General features: G+C 42.4%; 1 protein-coding gene across 1 annotated transcript; it reads right to left on the reverse strand.

The window, feature by feature from the left end:
* Positions 1-4,047: 4,047 nt before the first annotated feature.
* On the reverse strand, positions 4,048-12,214 carry pctp (phosphatidylcholine transfer protein). The gene is made up of 6 exons (XM_083649456.1): positions 12,046-12,214; positions 11,033-11,150; positions 8,452-8,531; positions 7,967-8,138; positions 7,096-7,163; positions 4,048-5,610 (listed from the first exon to the last, which is right to left on the reverse strand). Exons 1-6 carry the CDS (start codon positions 12,172-12,174, stop codon positions 5,536-5,538), a joined length of 642 nt encoding a protein of 213 aa, XP_083505582.1. The 5' UTR covers positions 12,175-12,214; the 3' UTR covers positions 4,048-5,535.
* Between the last annotated feature and the right edge of the window lie 554 nt (positions 12,215-12,768).

Consider the following 12,768-nt stretch of genomic DNA (forward strand, 5'->3'; position numbering starts at 1 on the left):
GGCAACAACAAAACATATTGGCACAATAAATATCACAATATGAAATAACAATAGGTCTGCAATTACATAGTATGTAGGCCTAGTCGTCATCTGTGTATTGGAATTTGGAACTACACAACTATTAGTCTTTCTATACTTTTCCAGACTTTCTGTCCAATTCCTAAACTTGGTCCAGTTTTACTTTGGTGTCGTCCAAAATAGATATACTACACTTCGTAGTCAATAAGCTAGACACAGACAATGTACAACCTAGACCACCAGAGGGGGGAAAAGGATCAAGTAAAGGGTCTACCTTAGTATAGTCACAGAGTGAAAATACATACCGGTACTGGTAGAGTAATATAGCAGTTGAGACGTCAAGGCCTTGATGCACAGAGAGAGGTCAGGGGGGAGCCTTCCTTTGAGAGAAAGGATATAAAAACACACAGAGGGGAGTTATGCATAAGCGTGATGATGCAGCCTGGAAAAAGGTTTCTACTCTAACAGGTTTCTTTTGGATTGCTTCGCCATTAGCCTATGTGTGCTCTTAAAAAGGAAGTGGAAGTACTGTTTATGGTCACAGGATTTATTTTTGCTGTGCGTCTCTAAGGTCAAACGTCCTGTCCTCATGTAGTCTTCTTCATGAAATGCACTGCTAAATTATTTCAAGCTGTTCCCTATGCTGAGTTTAAATGGTTCATGAATCATCTCGTGACTGTCATTGCTTTGAGTCAATTGAATAGCTTTATTTAATCATAATGACTATTTGAGTGGCTGGCTGGGCTGGTGGTTGAACAGATCATTTTACTTTGTATTTTTGTACAGTGTTATGTTGTTTGCCACTTTTACATTTGTTTTGATACTGCTTTCTTCACCAGGTCTCCCGTGATTGAACAGACTTTGATCTCAATAGGACTCACCTGGTTAAATAAAGTTTGAATGAAAAAATAGAACACTAGTTATAGTTTATTTTTTTTAGTGAGGTGCCATGATTAAAATTATTACAGGTGGACTACCCCAAATATTTGTAAATGTAAAGAGCAAAAGGACAGATAGATGGATGGACGGCTGTGAATCTTCACTGGCCTCACGATTCGATTCGATTACGATTCAGAGGGCTACGATTCGATTCGATAACGATTATTGATGCATCTCGATGCATCTTAAATCGATGCATCACTTTTTTTCCCGAATACATGATTTTTTTCTGACTTTCTTTTTTCTCACTGTGTGGCTACTTTTAAAATAAAAGTGCATTTAGAATTGCATTGTATTATGATCCATAATTAAAATAAACAACTGCATGTACTTCCATTATATTTTATTTGATTATATAAAAAAAAAAAAAATTAATAATCGATTTTTGACATTTGTGAATCGATGCAGAATCGTGCAGGTCCGCATCGCGATGCATCTTATAATCGATTATTTTTGACACCCCTACTAGATAGACGATGCCTCACTGATATAGAGTCAGTTCAGAGATCCAGTCAGTCCTTAGAGCAATGGTTCTCAAACTTTTTTATGTGAAGGACCCCTAAACTGACAGAAATTAGACCACGGACCCCATTTGAAAGATTTTGTCCCAGGGTCCCCCATCTGATAAAATGTTTGCTTTTGTGATGACCCTCCCACTCTCCTGGCCCTGTCTTGCAGGAGCCTGGTGTTGGGGTTGTCAGAGCTGATTGGGTGAGAGACTGAATGGCCTAAAGGTCTTCTTAAGCCCAGCACCGTGCCCTGGTGCACCCAATCAGCCTAACGCAGGCTCTTGCAAGACAGGGCCAGGAGAGTGGGAGGGTGGTCACACTTTTAGATGTTTTATTACACAAAGTGTATGAAACCCATGACCAAAATAGTCATACATTTTGTCATTGTGTTCCTTATGGTTGGAATTCTAGTGAAAATAAATGATTTCCCTTTTTGCTCGGGACCCCCTGCCTGGAACCCCCTCAAAGACTCCTGGGGGTCCCTGGACCCCAGTTTGAGAACCACTGCCTTAGAAAGGGCTGACTGTGAATAGATGGTGGCGGTGAGGGGTAAGATAGAAAACAGCCCACAAAATGATCACTATACCACCACTGAAGTGACCTCATAGGAAGCCACCGTCGTCTTCCTTCAGGAAACATCTGGGCCCACGCTCTGCAGAGATGGGGCGGGGGTGAAGGCACAGCCTGGCTAGGTGGCTTACAATGCTCTCACTCTGAACTGTGTGGTAGAGTGGCAATAGAAAGGAGTATGGGGGCAGCAAAGGAAATGACCTGTCAATTCATTGTTTCCACTGAGAGCTCCTCTGAGGCACTGACAATAATAGGGCTTATTTAAAGACATCAAATATTGCCAAAAACACTGGATCTATAACAGGTTCACCTGCTCAGAAAGAGACCCCAGCAGAGCTGGGAACATTGAACCTTGGGAACATTGAACCCTGGGGACATGAACCCTGGGAACATTGAACCCTGGGAACATTGAACCCTGGGGACATTGAACCCTGGGAACATTGAACCCTGGAGACATGAACCCTGGAAACATTGAACCCTGGGGACATTGGACCCTGGGAACATTGAACCCTGGAGACATGAACCCTGGGAACATGAATCCTGGGGACATTGGACCCTGGGAACATGGAACCCTGGAGACATGAACCCTGGGAACATTGAACCCTGGAGACATGAACCCTCCCCCCATGCCTAAACCTAACCTCCCCCAGACCCTAACCCAAAACCTAACCTCTCCCACCCCCACGCCTAAACCTAAGGTCGGCATTGCGGCTTCTAAGGTGAACGACCGCCAGTCCGAATAATGGAAGTTAACGTTCGGAGTGGCAGGGCTTCGGAAAGGCAGTCAGTAGCCGCTAGATGCAGGGACGTTGCTAGCTTACATTATGTAGCGTTAGCTCCTCTCTACTCACCTCAGTAGTTTCCCCGGGCCTTGCGCAGTGTTCATGTTGTGCTATTGGAATTCTCAAAGTAAAATGTCATTACTTTTGTAAAGGGATAATCCCAATGGCCAAGGGCCAGCGTGCACTCCTTTACCCGGCCCGGTTCGAAGTAGTGGTTAGTTACACTACCTCCCCTGGGCCTGACGATGTCCTTTTGTGTAACAGTTTGTATGGGGGAATCGAACCCGGGTCTGAGAATCACTTTCCCCTACCAAAGTCGAACACGCTAACCAGTCGGCCAAAGGGACAATCCCAAAAGTAGTGTGCGCATGTGATGGTTTTTCTTTCTTTCGCTCTTTCTCTTGTCACGTCGATTACCACCACCAGAGGGCGCTTGACCCATTCGCCGGGTCCAGGTGTACTCAATCAACGAGGCCAGCCCCAGGAGAGTGGGAGGGTCGTCACAAGTAACATAATGACTATTTTGGTCATGGGTCTCATATACACTTTCTGTAATAAACCTCTAAAAGCAAATCAGAACAGGGGAACCTGGGACAATATATTATCAAAGGGGGGCATGGTCTACCCCCCTCCCATCCCCTTCACATTAGGGGTCTCTGACATGAAGAAGTTTGAGAACGAATGGTCCAGGTTGCTTAATAACCAACATCCTTGTCTTTCAGATGAGCTACTTGACACTTGCGTCAGGCAGGCAGCATCACAATAGTCCAAACACATCTGTCTTGCAGAAAGGCCCCCACTGCTTGCAAAAATGTAATGTAGTTGGCCATTTCACAGAACAAGTTTGTCTAACTGTTTCCTAATCTGTTTTTATATCTTCCGGATGAGTTCCTGCCAAAAACTCTATGGGTAGCAGCCTGCCACAAGCAAACATCCTCTGACTTTATCCCGGTCTTGCTAATGCTGCAGTCTAGAATACCCCTGCATGTTAGTCAAATCTGCAGCTAGCAGCCAAGTTAAACCATTGAATTAACATAAGACAAGTGATACCTGAATCCCCAGCAGCCAAGTGCTAGCTGGGAACATGTGTGGGTGTGCCCATCTTTTCTTTCTAATGATTTGGGGAGGAGTTGGCAAGAAGCAACTTTGAAAGGTTTATAAACTCTTTGACCCTGGGACACACTGACATTCACAAATGCCAGGATGTGTGGCTTTGAATATCATTTCAATTAGTTTATTATAGTACAGTACAAGTAGTGTATTATTGCTTAACTGACTAGGTTAGATTGTACATTAAATGCGAAGTGAGATCCTTTATTGTGTGATGGGAAAAATGCAAAATACAGATATTTTCTTATAGAAAATACATGTGAATTACAGAGCTGATTCTCAAATGAAAATGTATTCAACTCTATTACACAGTAATAGACTTTTCATGACTAGAGTAATACATATTTTCATATTCATCTGAAAACACTGACGTACTGAAGTTGGTTGTCAGAAAATACAGCCAAAATCCCACACATTTATATCTCAACATTTGATCATAAAAGCATAATACAGTATCCATAATGAGACAGGATAACATGACACCCTTGCATAAGGAATTGACACTTTCCAAATAAATGATAGTTACAGCCATCCAGCAAATCGGAGTGTGCGGTTAAGGATCCCCTTGAGAGCACTTGATTACAACAATTCCAGTCAACAATGTAGAGATTTCAGTGTAACGTACACAATCAATTTATATTCAATCCATTACATAATTAAAACATATTTAACAGGTGCAATCCTTCTTTAAAATAAGAAAACTGACAAAACGCCTCGCAATTTGTCATGAGTATAAGTGCAGATGAGAGAGAGAGGTCTTGAGTTAGTGCAGATGAGAGAGATAGATAGATAGAGAGAGAGAGAGAGAGAGAGAGAGAGAGAGGGAGGGAGAGAAACACATTTACCCCAAATTATCCCCCCCCCCCGCCCCCCCCCAAAAAAGACAACCCAGCATTTGTCGATACAGCACAATGGCACAATATAGAGAGGCAAAGTGACCGCCTACTTCCTGCTTCAGCACTGTACCAGAGATTTTCATCCGCCATTTATTTTCCCATAGACATTTCGTAAAATGCTTATAAAATCGTTTTACTTGTTCAAACCAAACGGTTCAGATATATTTAGAAACAGGAGAGACCAAATCTCGGACCAAAACGTTAACAAATTTGCGGATTTAAAGAAAATATTTATAATAATATATTTTTTTTAAGTTTTGGTCCCAGTGAAATGTTCTATAGTCTCTTCCGATTCTAAATAATAGCTGAATCGTTTGGTTTGACGAAGTAAAACTATTTTTTATAAGCATTTTACAAAATGTCTATGGGAAAATAAATGGCGGATAAAAATCTCTGGTACAGTGCTGAAGCAGGAAGTAGGCGGTCACTTTGCCTCTCTATAGGTTTCATAGCAGCCCGTTAATGAGGACAGCATCATGTCATGCACATGCCCCAGTCAGCAGCATGCTACTACAGCCACAAGTAGCAGCCCAAACACCATGCCACTTCACCTACTAGCAGAGGGATAAGTCACAATCAATCATATCAACAATCATATAATATCAACATACCAATGCCTCACAAAGAAAATAACAAACTAGAACGTATTGAAGGAAGGGTCAATATTAGCCCTTGTGCATATGAGGCGACATCCCAGACAGCCATTCACATTCATTTCTTCTGGCAGAAGTTGTGGTAATTGCTGCAGGCCTTCTGCATGTCTGTTAGGAAACCTGGAACCCCGCTCTGTTGGGAACAAGAGGAACATCTGCCTGTATGAGTGGGTGTCACGGACACATATGGGGACTTGGACTTGAGACTTGAACTTGAGTCGCACTTAAATCACACACACACAGTGACTTGAGACTCGTCCTCAAAGACTTGAGACTTGAAGGTTTGGGACTTGTGAACAATCTTTTTTTTTTTGGTGCATTAACATTAAGGAAATGTCTAATAATGTCATCTCTAATCATTGCTGCCACTGTATTCTAATAGATAATGAGTGAGGATAAAACAGTTCATGCTTTGAATCCCTTAGTTTGAGCTATGCAGTGTTTTAAGCAGACTGGATGGCATGTAACATATGATAGAACGCCTCATCCATAGGGACTAGAGACTTGACTTGGATTTGCAAAAAAAATGACTTGTGAGCATCTCTGGTGTGTCATGGACAGATATGCAGAGAAGTCACGTCCAGGAGGGGCAACAACTAACAGCTATTGACATCATCACCCTGCAACACATCTGCTAGCAATAAAGTGGAAAGCTGTAAAAAAAGAAAAAAAAAAGAAAAGAAAAAGGAGGTGGATGTATCACTCTGAGGCCTGTGAGTGAACCCGTTTTAACACCCTCTTTTTAAAGCCCTCATCATCTCTTTGAGAAGGTCAACTATGAACACGTGTGCATTTTTCAACATGACGACCTGCTGGTGGGGAAGAGTTTCCTCACTACTTCCACATGCCACGGAAACCTCAATTATCCATTTTGCACCAATGTTTACAATGAATGCAAAGCCAAATCGTTTACAGCGTCGTAAAAGATTAAAAACTCATGTCGGGATGTCACTGTAAGCCTGTGTTTAAGAGCTCGCTCGAAGGATTCCATTTACAGGGCCCAGTGGGAATTGAACCCGTAACCCTGGCAGTGTCAGTGTCACGCTCTACCCATTGAAACGACAGAACTATGACAATACGAGGACTACAAGTGTGTGACAGCCACATATGATCATGAACAAAGATGCTATGTGCAACATTGTAACATCAATAAATCAGTACCAGATACATTTCGAGACAATGTATTTGCTGTCGAACGCAACTTCTGCCCGCCTCATACACTGCGTGCCACAAAATCGGCTGCGTTGCTTTACAGCACAGAGATTGCTTTACATCACAAAAGCAAGAAGAGGGTGCTGTTCTTCCAGTAGAAATGGAGTTCAAGCTTACAGAGTCTTTGGCGATGGCAAATGGTGGAAGGAGTGACATGCCAATTGACTCCACCATTAGTCTCATTAGTTTATGGCAATTACACCAAGCTCTCACAATTAATTTGACAGCCATGTTTAAAATGTTACATGTAGCAGCTTTAAATTAATGTTCAAGCTGTAATTGATTAATGTTTGCACAGTGTTTGTGTATACTGGAGTAAAACGGAACCTCAAGTCAATCAGTAATGAATATATGACAGACATTCTACAGAGAGTAAGTGTAGGTGTAGTGGTGTTGGTGTACACACCTTAGCTGCCCAGTTCACCAGCCAGGTAGGAATCATACCGCCGGGGTTGTCGAAGTAATTCATGAACACTGAAATGCGAAACAAAGCACATGTTTATTATGGATTTAAATTCATAACAAGCAGCACAGTAACCATTTTCATGTTCTGATAGACCCTTTTCACAGCAGCCATTTGGTGTCTCAAGGCAGGGGAAACGCAGGTGTAACCAATAACATTTATGATGGTTTCCAACTTCCATTCCACTTAGGTCAGGCATGTCCAAAGTCCGGCCCGGGGCCAATTGTGGCCCGCGGACCGATTTTGAGCGGCCCTCGGCTTGTCTCTCAAAATATACTATATGTGGCCCTCCACACAGTATTGGTTAATCAAGCAAGTTCACTTTGCGTTTTTTTCCATTCGCCTAATGATGACAGCACTATCATACAGTTTCTAGACAAGCACCAAGTAGGAACTATGCATGGAACTAATGTTTTCACATGGTAAACAATATCCTTAGAGAACAATTGTATTGTATCTGATTTCTTTTTAACCCATTGATACCTGATGCAGCATTTGCGTGTATATCCCTCATTTGTGTGCGGTCTTAAAGGGATACACACACAAATGCTGCATCAAGGTATCAATGGGTTGAAATAAGCGATATGATGCGAGAAGCAGCTGGCCCCCCGGTACCTTCACATGATCTAATCTGGCCCCCAAATGGCCATTTACCATTTTACCATTCAAAAAAAGTTTGGACACCGCCGACTTAGGTGTTTCCAGTGCCTGGACTCTCATTAATGTTGTTGGTTACACCTGTGTTTACCCTGAGACACAAAATGGCCGCTATGAAAAGGGTCTATTGTGATCTGAAAGAGCGTAAACCGGTCACTTTTAGTGCCGCCGGCGCCGTCGCTCTCCAAGGCGAGGCTCTGCTTGTAGTCCTTCACCCGCAGCACGCCGCTCTTCTCGGCACACACGCTCTGTGCGGAGCTTCTGGCCAGGACGACCCAGATCCTCCTGTGGTCCACAGTGAGGTCCCTGCGCTCCCTCAGGTACACATACTGACAGTTTGGACTGTTAGGGAAGACGGGCCCCACCCTCTGGGAAAAGGATCAGTTACCTCTCGGAGGAAATATGCACTCTAATATTGTTTCGCCCTCAAGAGCAAGTCTCGCCTCCTTTTCAACTCTATAAACCACGGCCGCTCTCACTTTACGGATTAGTGTTTGCTGTTGTTATAAATGGAAAAATGTGTCAAATAATGGGTTTGCGTCCACATTTGTATCTCCAGAATAATCTTCTATGTGTTCCTGTTGAGAATAGATTTAGTTTATCGCCTGATCTAAGTAGTGTACACTTGGACCAGAAGGATACATCTCTGTTCGACAGAGGAAACGGGTATTTCACTTCCCAGTAGATTGCTTTTTGTCCGTCGAAGTCCTTCTCATACAGCTCTGTAGAAAAGAAAAAGAACAAAGAGACAAAATTGAATAAAAAGACAGCTAAACATGAACTCTATTATAGTGCTACAGGAGCTAATCTCACTGATTATTTCCTCATCTTGATGTCAGATTGGAATTAGGCCTTGATGGGACTGAGAATATATCTATTTTTTTACTACAAAAGACCTAGGCGTTGACACAATATGGATGTACTGCCCAAAACTAATTGATTTAAGTGAGAATAATCCAATTAGAAATAATAATATCACATGCTGAGTCTGGACCAGGTAAAAATAAAGAGAACCCAAGACAGGCTTTGACGTCACAATAAATAAAGGGACTTTCCATGTTGGTGGTCCTCTCTGTGACTATAAAAAAAAAGAAAATCTGGAAAACAACTGTGAGCTCCGAGGACGTGGCTGTGCAACACTTTAACACGTTTCAGATGATCTCTGTCAAATGTTTATGATCGACTGTACGCAAGTGGCCTCACGAGCTGGAGCCAAGGCAACGATGTGCTTCTAATAAAACAGAATCCTCCCCTCACACACATGACAACAAGTCAAAGAGATTCATGTGTTTTGGGTTGAGTTGCTTTTTTAAGTCACTCATCTCCATGCTGCTCCGATTAGAGCGCCTCAATCAAACGTATCGTCTACTGTAGGCATACTGGAGATTTGGGAGAACCACCTTGCGAGGCATCTGGATTCGCGCGAGATCCATGAGATCACGAGATCACGAGATCACGACGATCACACGACCAAATCTATCTTGCCACCCTCCAATCTATTGGTTTGAATCCGAACCACCCGTGGTGGCGTCCTATGAGGCAGCTACGGGCGGGCTTTAGGTGTGTGACGCCAGCGAGAGAGCGAGCCCGTGATAGACGTGCTACAGCGAGACAGATGGTTCATCCAATCACCTGCCAGGTATTTTGTTGAAAGTGCCGGCCCTTTGAAACGGTTTCCAAAGCTACATAGGGTTATGTGAAAACAAACCATCTGGCAGCAACAGGTTAAGAGAACCTATGGGGAGAACATCTCCACCTCAATATTAGGATTATTAGGATGAATTGTGCCCATCAATTATGTCTTGCTCCAAACGCTTATAGCTGTATTGTTCACTCTGTAATTTACTGAAGTACATTTTGTGGTTGTCTTCAGTGGCAAGAGCAAACAAACCTTCCTTCCCTTCAAAAAAAGAAGTCTTTCTCTTGTTGAAATGACACCTAAGCCATTGTTCTCTCCATACTCCCCGAGGGGCGTGATTTCTAACCCCACATAGGATAAGCAATAACCACGCCCTGTGGCGCCGGGATTGGCCAGGAGCAACACTGGAGGGCACGCAGCCCAGCGATTTCATAAACAAACTGAATAGCTCTTGAGAACGGACAGCGATTTCGAGAGCGGACATTGAAATTAATTATGGTCACCTACCTTCCTTAGCATAGTAATAATAATAATAAGCATAATAATTGTAATCTACACAATGTACACAATCTACAAAAACATGCAATAATATAAACGGTGTTGTGTTCACGTTCATAGCTCATATAATATAATGTATCATATCGTTAATTTCAAGCTCAATTCTTACCCAGAGAAAAGGTACAGCACTGAAAATGTAACAAGCAATAGTTTTTTAAACATCTTTATTTTAAAAGATGAAAACCCAGGTGCTTTAGTCCCAAGCTTCAATGCTCCTGGCCAATCCCGGCGCCACAGGGCGTGGTTATTGCTTATCCTATGTGGGGTTAGAAATCACGCCCCCGAGGGACTCCACAGACATCCAAACTAGTACTACCACTGTGTCAGAAGAAAACTCTCCACACTCCCTGAGGGACTCCACAGACATCCAAACTAGTACTACCACTCTGTCAGAAGAAAACTCTCCACACTCCCTGAGGGACTCCACAGACAACCAAACTACCACTCTGTCAGAAGGAAACTCTACATACTCCCTGAGGGACTCCACACAGACAACCAAAACTACCACTCTGTCAGAAGAAAACTCTACTTTTAAAAAACACATGTTACTCCTGTGATCTGAACTAGGAAGAACAAAATGTGGATTCTGCATTTTTAGACAGCTACGTGACTACAGACTACTACAGACTAACTAGTCAAACACGTTACCTGTTGGTTACTGTAGCGGTGCATGAAGACAAGGATATAACAAAAATGAAAAGGGTTATTCCAAACAATGACACAGAATGGGTGCACAAAGGCTTAAGAGGCCAAATGAAGAAGCTGACTGTTACTATGGCAAACTGATTAGCAACATCTCATTGGCTACAAATAACTACACTAATAATCAATGGTACAAGATAACTCACTACATGTAAGTATTAACATCGATGTGAATATAAAGGGTAATTCTGAGGGAGAGAGATGATCGTTCAATGAGGGAAAAGTTGATCTGGTTGGGCTCATGAGTGTGACCATTGCTTTATTTTTTTATCATTAATTAATGAATGAATTAATCAATCATTAATCTTTTTTTTGTTTGTTTACCTTTGGCATATCCATCCCATTGTTTTCGATAGGCCAAGTCCATGTAGACATCTGCACACAGCTCTGGAGCGCAGGTGGCGAGCGCACCAAAGATTTTGTACTCATAAAGTCCAGTTTCCTGAAAACAGCACATGAAAGTAAAAATTCTCTCTGCCAAATGCAGGCTATGGGGCACGGCACACCCACAGCATGTAACTAATCCCAAACCACACAACTCAGATTAGAGCCAGTGTGCTGTGCACTCCACCCGCTTTCACTCAGTGCTAGGAAGTGTGTTGGATCTGATTCAAAACTCATGAATGCGTCTCACTCGCTTTCAGGAAATCAAATATGTATGTCACGCAATAGGCTTGCTTGAAAACAGGCCTGTGCTATAAAGTTCCTATTCATCTAATCTGTGAAAAACAGGACCGACAGGTCAGGCAGGAATCTATGTGTGTCTTCTTCATCAAAGGGTTTGGGTTAGGGAGTGGTTCCAGGGGTCCAACAGGAAAGTTAGGAATCGTTTCCTTTCATTGTCATGTATTTCACTAGAAATAATCCAAAATAGTGTAATTATTTCTGCCTATGAAGGCTGTGGGAATAACATGCAAATCAATTATAAGTTGAAAATGTATTAAAGTTAGGGCTGCTTGGTGTATTTTGTATGCCGAATTGAAGACCATCAATTAAAATAAGATCTTAGATGGGAGGAGTCTACCCTCCAAGAGTTTACCGCCTGCCGATAACATTAAAATAAATTTCTAAATGGAGTTTTGTTGTTCTGTCCCTCCCCTCCAAGCTTCCGCATATTCCCATAGTGGCCACTAGGGCGTCATAATGTTTACACATGACTGCAGCAAATCAATGAATTGTACTGAAAATAGCAGTGTCACAACGATTGATGAACGGGAGGGAGAGTGGAAGTCGCTCTAGTATCGATGCCACTGCCTCTGCGCACAAACACACATACAGGAGATCAGATACCATTCATTCATAATGTTAGCAGTCCAGCTGCTTCATGTTGTAACTACCTTGTCTAGCAGGCGGTAGATTTTAACTCCCATCGTCTCAGTGAACAGCTCCCATCCGCCCTCCAGCCGAGGCTCGACCAGCTCCCTACACGCATCCTGGAAGTCCTCCTCTGTGAACTGCAGCGACATGTTTCCACTAAACAAACACCAGTCTGTCACACCCGGGTCACACCTCACACACCAGTGTCACACACACCAGTCTGTCACTGGTCTGTCACCTCCGACTGTCACAACCATGGAGAGCTTCCGGTCAGTCCTTTCAAAATAAAACCCGTATTGATGTTGTATTTGTGATGATGATGATGATGATGATGATGATGATGATGATGGTGGTGGTGGTGGTGGTGGTGGTGGTGGTGATGGTGATGATGATAGTTATAGATCGTTATTATTATTAATAACAACATTGTTATTGTTATGAACACTATTAATATCGATATTATTGTTGTTATATTTTGTTGTTTTAGCTATTATTACTGCTGTTGTTGAGTTTCATAGCATCATATGAGAGCTGGAATCAAAAGTACAAATACAAATGATTAAATCAAATAAAAAAATATGCTAAAAGAAAAAGAAAATGACAAAGGAAAACAAATCATCTCTGCTCCTATTGGCTCATAAAATACAATAAAATACTTCTTGTTCATCTAATGCTGTAGGCCTATAGCTACAAGTCCACATTGAAAAACATTTTGTATGATCCCCCCCCCCTCTGTATATCCT

Source organism: Poromitra crassiceps (genome assembly GCF_964638095.1).
Source record: "Poromitra crassiceps genome assembly, chromosome: 13".
NCBI lineage: Eukaryota > Metazoa > Chordata > Actinopteri > Beryciformes > Melamphaidae > Poromitra > Poromitra crassiceps.